We start from the raw sequence: 8,413 nt of genomic DNA, 5'->3' as shown, positions 1-8,413 counted from the left end.
TCTATCCTGATGCTGTGCCAATTTTTATTAAAGTAATCGATTACTGACTTTATATTTGTGCCTTCAAGTTTCTTGTGGATTTCATCATAATGAATTGCATTTTTTGCATAAACAATGCTTTGTATTATTTCCAAACACATAGCTCTTTCTTCTACATACAAAATTCATTAAAACTAATGCATATAGGTTTTTAAATACGCTTACCAGAGTTAATTTTCATTTTTTCAGAGGTTATTTCCCGGGACATTGACCTCAGACAATGAAAAATACATATCAAAATTTGTGAACTTGGAAATTGTTGTTTAAACACATTTCTTTCAGTAAAATCCTTGTCCGCCATTATGCATTTTATATTTTTCCACTGAGGATTATGTTTTTTGAATGTTGACGCCATATCTGACACATTTTCCTGGTCTTCACTGGTCAGAAGACAAAAACCAACAATTTCGCTCAAGCCATTACTGTCAACCACTATAGTCATGTTGAAGACAACAAAAAAGCAGTTGGTTATAATTAGTTATGAATTAATAGTTGTAATGATAAATACCTAAAAAAACGTAGAGAGGCATTCTTAGGTCATTAACTTTGTATATGGCATCTACAAATAATACCTCAGGACACAATAAAAATATCCTCTGCATTTCCCTATCTTGATAAAAAATTGCTTTAAACTCATTTTTTTCATTTTTTAAAATATTTAAGGTTGAGTCACTTCCTTCATAGCTTGTTACTAAATCTTTTAAGGCATCTGATGCAGGTGACTTCGATATGATCAAATTATGAATGTATTTTAAAGTAATTATTTTATTGTGCGTCTTCATCAAATCATTTTGCAAAATTTTTTTATTTACCTTCATTGAAACTAATTTAGATGCTATAATTTTAGAATCAGTATCTAATCGCCTTTGTCTGGGATAGTGATCATACATTGCCTACAATAAATATTTATTTTTTTTATTACACTTAAATTTATTTACAATTTCTATTATTATTTTGTTAACTATTTACCTTGCTACATATATGATTGTGTTCACGAACAAAACTTTTAATTACTAATTTTTCTCCACAATCATTAGGTCTAACAGTCAAAAACACAGGGCAATTTGAACGAAAAGAACTGGAATAGAATATAAATATCAAAACCAAGATGTTTCAAACATTTAGTTACAATAATTCCTATAATTATACCTTTGTTGTGGCCGAAGACCTGTTGACTGCGTTTTGTACTCCCCACTTCTAACACACCTATAATCGATAGCAGCATATTCCAAAATCAGATTTATGGGCCTTTTCAAACCTTTTTTCCTAGCACCCTCAATGGTCCTAGAACTAGACTTTGTGAAATTGGACATAGTTTCACTTTCGTACTTTGAAATTGCATTTTCTAACTCAACAAGAGATGAAAATTCCTTGCCAATTTCAAGGTCCAAAGACTGGGATAATAATTAAGTATTAATATAGATAATTAATTCACAAATTCATAAACAGTCTTACTTGATTCTCAGCATTCACATAGTTGTCCATTTTGTGGAATTAAAAAAATGTGTATAAATATAATAATACAAATATAATAATAAAAATTACGACTAAGTCAGTTGTCAGTTGTGTAGTAAAGTCTATACTAAAGTCTATAGCCTATACTTAAGTCTAAAAGTCATATAACTATAATCATCAAAAATATATAATAATATATATAAAATATCAGTGGTAATTCCATTCATAATTGCTATATATAATACAATTTCAAATAATTTTATATTGATTTGTTGTAGTACAAAAAATAAAGATTTTCGTACTATACAAATCTATAGTACACTGCTCTTATATAAATAACTAATAAGTATATCATAATTATATTATATTATAATTATATGATTTAAATATTTAAATTTATGCGGGAAATGTTGTTATATTATCATAATTATATGATAATAGGATATAATATTATAAGTGGAGTTATCAATTATGGTAGTTGATATCAGTTGTACTATCAGCATTAATATTACGTCCAATCAGGGGACAGGACGTGAAATTACATGGTTTCACGTCGGACGTGAAAATAGCCACTGCGTTATTAAAATGTATGTCACACACAACAACTTCTACCCATATGATGTGGCCCAGTCTTCACAAAAGGTTGGACACCCCTGCTGTAAAGTTTGTATAAGTTTTTATCGTTAAAATGTATACCTATTTTATATTTTTATTAATGTTAGTTTATTTTATCATATTATAAGTTATAAATATTAACTATAGGCTTATAGAAAAGTACACATTTAGTGGCTTAGTAGTTAGTACCTTACTATACAACTTTTTATCCAAAAAAACGGGTGCGTCGCGGGACGTACCGCAAAAGTGAGAACTAAATTTTCGGGTTATTGATTTTGTAGTTTAATATTCTCACTTTTAAGTGTATCACTTCTTACATAAAATAAAATGTAAAGCGGTGTCCGGCGATACGTAGTTCACCTACATACAGCATGACAAATGAAGGCGCGCACCGTGTATACACAGAGTTGGAGAAAATGAGACGAAAAAGAATCTGTGCGTGGCTGCCTGCGCGCGTGCACGCAGAGAAAGCGAGATAGGAAGAGTGAGAGAGAGAGTGATTGAGTGAGAAAGGAGTGAGCGGGAGAGGAGAGTCGCAGCTGCTATGCACGCGCCCCCCACCATGCCCCGTCACCCTTCTATACGCAAGCCAAGCCGTGTGTACGCTCAGCCGCTCCTCCTCCTCTGTTACGCCGCTTCCCCTCGATCACTCTTCGGACGGACGTTCAACGAAATAGGCTCCCAACCAAGCGCGCGCAATAAAGTTCTCACTTTAAAAACAAATGACCAATACAATTTTAATTTTGATATCCAATAGTAAAAAAAGTAAAACCGCTGCCGGGCCGGTTTTAATGGTGAATTTTAAAAATGGACCGAATTGATCTCTGGCTGCCCCTGAACCGAAGGCTGCATACACCTATGATTTGTAATCACAATTTTTAATTAACACAATAGGTTATTTTTAATATTAAGTTTTTACCTAGGGAAGTTATTAAATATGAGAAAGAAAACTACCTTATGTATAATTAAGAGTATTTTTAATATTGTATTAACAAAATATGAGTCTGTTATTAATATTAATGTTTTTATACAAAGTAATAATTAATTATTATTATTTAAAATAAAAAGTTTTTCACAAAATAACACGTATCTGTATAGTGTATACATTGAAATTCCAATAAACTGTATCAACAAAACGTATCTTAATACTATAAGTTCAACCAGATAAGATAAATAATAGATAAGAAAGTAGGGTTCTTACCTGTTAAAATAAAATAATAAATAAATTTCAAATAATTAAAAAGTGGATGACATAATTCATACTCAAAATATCTTGGCAGAAAAAAAGACAAATTTATCAATAATTCTCAGCGGAGATTTCAATGTTAATTTTGCCTAAAGACTAATCAAATTTTTAAACAAAGACCTCATATTATTCATGACACGAACAACAAAGTCATACACCACAATATATTGATTGTATATTATATCACACATATATTTCTTATTTTAGTAATTATGAGTCAATAATATCTGCTTTACTGATTCAACAGACAATGTAATTTGAAAAAATAAATTTAGAAAACAAGAAAAAATATATATAATCCCAGACAGCATTTGGTAACGATAATAGTTATAATAGTTATACTAATATTATTCTTGATTATAATGTTATAATAATATTATTTAACAAAGAATTGCTGTCTGGGATCTTAAATGAATTACATTAAGTGCAATTATACAAATAATAAACATTTATTTAAGACTCAAAAACTTAATTTTGTAAGTATTTTTTATGTGAAGCATAATCTTCTACCAACTCAACTACACAAAAAGAAGTGTCAGTGATTTAGTTCCAAGTAAAAAATTACAAATACCCAAATTAATAGTTAATTTTAATAGTATTTTTTTATTGTATTGCGTCTGGACGTAGGTAGCAAATAATTCTAAACTTGAGTAATTCTAATAATAATTACTGTGAAAAAAATAACATTATTTTCACAGGATGATAAGTACTTATAATGATACTTATAAGTGTTGATAAAAAATACACAAACATTTTGAAATAAACAAAATATAATATGATTTTCGCATTCAAATCTTAGAATTATACGAATACATATAAAAAATATGAAGTTATTTTTAATAAAAATTTAAAACATATTTGTAATTTGTACCAAAGCAGCAAAATAAACGAAAGATAGAAAAAAAATGATTAAATTTAAATGAATAATATGGATGATTAATTGTCAGTCCATTATATATTTTAAGTCTCTTTTTAAAAGTATTACAAAATGTCGTTTACTCAGATGTTTGCTGTTTGATAGCTTATAATTGTCTTTATAGCTAACTGTAACATTTTTAACCTACGACTGTAAGGATTCAATGGATACTGTTGGACGAATTTTTCAACACTAGAATCCATCTTAATTAAAACTAAGTTTGTATTTTCTTTGTGGTGGTCATTGGTATAGTCCAAACTTCCAATTGCAGCTTCTAAATACCTTTAAAATATGATATATTTAATAACATAATGAACAATTTTGATTATATAGATTATTAAATTGTACAGAATAAACATTACTTACTTGTGCTTTAGTTCAGTATTATTTGTCAGATCGTGAGATAATTGTTGAATCAAGGATAATACAATAGGAGTTTTTAAAGCGTTTGGTGGAGTGAAAAGTAGTTCCGGTTGTATTTTTTCACAAACAAAAAGTACCAGTTCTAATTTTGATGCAGACAATGCCTAAATTAAGTAAAAACCAATATTTTAATAACAAAGTTGTTTTTAAAAAGATAATAGTTTATATATTTATATTTAACTCAGTACTATAAATAATAGTGGACAATTGAGTACCGCTCTGCTGTACAGTAGTTGTCAAGCATGTCGTTGTAATTGAAGTGTTATAATTGAATTCAATAATAAACCCTTGTACATAAATAACGATTCTGAGGGGAGACATGTCATACTTTTATAAATAATCAAATTTAATAAATGAGAAAATTTTTTAAAAAACTTAAATATCTCATGACTATAAATAACACGACTTTCCAGTGAACTTTTACTTTTGATAGAGGTAGAACAACTTGTTGGAAACCTTCTATTAAAATGTCTTATGTTAGCTATGGAAAGAAAAAACTTTTATGAATTTCTATGAAAAATATTTACATTTGAAAAAATTATCATGGCTATAAATAGCTCAAAAAGAGTCAAAAAAGTTTAAAAATTGAATATAAATATTTGGTGAACAGTTCAAGAATCTACAGTTATTCGTTTTGGAATACACAAAATATCATAATTTATTTGATTAATAGGAAATCAATAATTTTTCTCTGAATATCAAATAACGTTAAAATTATAAGTTCAAAAGCTCATAAAAATTTAATGTTCTGTTTAGATAAACTGTTTTTTTTTTTATTATTAAAGTAGAAAAACTTATGTGAAATTTTCTATTAAAATTTTTAATCTTTGCTATGAAATGAAAAACTTAAATGAATTTCTAAATGAAAAATAGTTTGAATATTTTCAAAACGTTGATGAATTTTGCATATAAAAAATAATTGTGCCTATGTTTGTTTAATATTTTTGAACTTACATTAATAAAACTTATGAGGAACATTGTATATTTATAAACTTCTAAAAATGTCTCAAAGCTATAACTAGCTCTTAAATAGTCCAAATATTTTGAAATTGATACAATTCATTTAAAATGCTAGTATAAATATTTGGTGAAAATTTCAAAGTTCTATGGCTAATAATTTTTGATTTTAACCAAAAAATAAAATTGAATTTTTCAAAAATTGATTTAATTTGTATAAAAATTACCACTTTTTTCACTTTTTTGTTTTTTGTGCCTTTCCAAAACTACTTTGAATTTTCAATTTAGACTTTAAAAAGTACCAAATAGATAATTTTTTCTCAAAAATCAGAACAATTACTATTCAAAATGTTGTTGACACATAAAAAAAAACCACACACATAATTGTAAGATCAATACATTCTTTCGCTCCGATCAGAATCTAAATTTTGTTTAGGATTTGTTTTGTTTTCCAATGTTTTATAATTGCCATGGTAAAAAAAAAGCTTTCAAAAAATTTGAAGTTTAAAAAGCACTTTAAATAACATATCTCAGGTCCGCAATTATTAATAATCATTAAAAAAATTCTGAGAGCTCAAAATGGTAAAATCAAATTTTAGAGTCCCAATTCAAAAAAGTTATATTTTTCATGTTATCTTCATGAGAAACTAAAATATATTTTCAGAAATTTCATCCAATTATTAGAATGGTCAATACGATTGGCATAAGAAGTAATATAAAAGTATATTTTAAAATAAAACAGACTGAGTCTCTATAAAAATAATTACAAATTACAATATAATTTATACATATTATATAAAAGAGCACACTAATGCTGCCATGCTAAGGATAACTCAATTTTTCGTAAAAATAGAAATTTTTGTCTTTAAGGTAAATCCAATATATATTTTATAAAAACAGAATATAAAGAAATACTAAATACTCAAATGCTAAGAAAAAACTTGATATATCACATGAAAAGAATGGAGGTTTCATTAAGTACCACGTTTTGGTTTATGTTCATATATTGTAGAAAAAGCGTATTGACGTGACATAAACTCAAGTCACATTTAATACATTTAATGATGCTGATTTAGCATATTATTTTGTAATTTACAAAACTAATATTGAATGGTCATCAACGTTTATCCTTATAATTTATTATCATGGTAAAATTATCAAATGCAAAATTTAAAATGGACTTATACAGAGTGATTTCTTAAGCAGCAAACAGTATATAATTTTGATTTTTAAAATTTTTAACTATATCTTAAGATCGTATATTCAGATTTATGATATTTTTGTATTACTTGAAGAGTATCCTGTGGAGATACAAACTTCTATTTTTCAAATGAGAATCCCCCTTTTTTACTGAATATTATTTAGCGGATGGTTTTTTTGAAAATTCTGATGTATCTAAATAAAAATTCCCATTAGTAGCTTCTGCGTTATCAAATTTTCATAATAAAGATAATAATCCTTAAAAATGGTTTTATGTCAAAATAAAAACTATGTTAAATTAGATGTACCTAGAATTTATTATACTTTGATCGTTTTATCAATTATTTATATTGATAAATAGTAATTACTAACTTTTTTAAATAGTCTTAGCTAGGGGTGTCCACCCCGCGGCCCATGGTGGTTATTTCATGCCGCCTTCACTTTAATTTAAAAACCATTAATTAATTGTATATAATATATTAATATTACGAGAAAAAAATGATTTTAAGAATATAAAACTACAAAATATTAAACATCAGAGAAAGAAAAACTTTGTTAGTGTTTTATCTTTATTGGCTTCGATAGCAATACTCCGGGTCATTTATCAACAAAAATATTTCTGCTTATTATTCGCTATAGTAAAATTATAAGATAATGTATCATTGTATTAATGTAGAATATAATATAATGTAATCATTTAATTTGAATGCATTATTATTAAAAAGTATGTGGCACACAACAACTTCTACCCATATGATGTGGCCCAGTCTTCACAAAAGGTTAGACACCCCTGGTCTAAGTCCCCATATATACCTAACCCATTACCATACACATATTATCCTTAGTACACCAAATTATATAACATAATAACTACCTCGCATAGATACATAAAACTTCTTAAAAAAATATCTGCTGAATAATTATAAATGAAAAAAGGTGGTTCCTATTTGAAAAACAGAAGTTTGTATTATCAAATGTTCATACTTATACATAAAATCTCAAGGTATCAAAATAAGTTCTACAAGTGTATTTAAAAAATGTTGCTCTGCTGTACATTAGATGACAAGTGGGTCATTGTATAATGGATTGTATTAGACTTGAATTCAATGATATAATATCATTGTGTAAAAAAACTATTCTGAGCGGAGACGGTTTGTCAGTCTGGATATTTTATATTATTATTATTTAATTTATCATGTAAGTTGAATTAATATTATAATATTATAATTTTTTATTCGTTTCTATGGTGATAAACAAAGCGTTAGAAATTAAAATCCAATTTTTAGCGTTTTTTCGTAATTTTTTGATGGTTTTTCCCGTGGCATTAAATAACAGTTGAGGAAATCGAAAAATGACCATAGTACCATATTGATCCAATTTGCTAAAAGATAATGTACTATATGTTGAAATCGAAGCACTCTTTCTGGTAGAAATTTTGGATATAAAAAAAATCTAAAATTCTAAAAATCAAAATTTGAATATATGTATAATTTAAGCATACAAATAGGGTGAGTATGCTTAAAAAATCATCCTGTAAACATTAAACTGTGCTGGACGCTGGT

At 27.0% G+C, this 8,413-nt stretch overlaps 1 protein-coding gene across 3 annotated transcripts in view; it reads right to left on the bottom strand.

Annotated features, from left to right (window-relative positions):
- Positions 1–4,107: 4,107 nt before the first annotated feature.
- Positions 4,108–8,413, bottom strand: part of LOC100163158 (enhancer of mRNA-decapping protein 4) — a 22,209-nt gene continuing 17,903 nt past the window's right edge. For all 3 annotated transcript variants that reach the window (XM_029492814.1, XM_029492820.1, XM_029492815.1), the window contains exons 18-19: positions 4,638–4,798; positions 4,108–4,553 (exon numbers count right to left, since the gene is read on the bottom strand). In XM_029492814.1, coding sequence (XP_029348674.1) covers positions 4,355–4,553; positions 4,638–4,798 — 360 coding nt within the window. In that variant the 3' untranslated portion in view covers positions 4,108–4,354. The remainder of the gene's footprint in view (positions 4,554–4,637; positions 4,799–8,413) is intronic.

The sequence above is a fragment of the Acyrthosiphon pisum genome, chromosome X (genome assembly GCF_005508785.2).
Source record: "Acyrthosiphon pisum isolate AL4f chromosome X, pea_aphid_22Mar2018_4r6ur, whole genome shotgun sequence".
Classification (NCBI taxonomy): domain Eukaryota; kingdom Metazoa; phylum Arthropoda; class Insecta; order Hemiptera; family Aphididae; genus Acyrthosiphon; species Acyrthosiphon pisum.
This window is presented reverse-complemented; position numbering and strand designations above follow the sequence as displayed.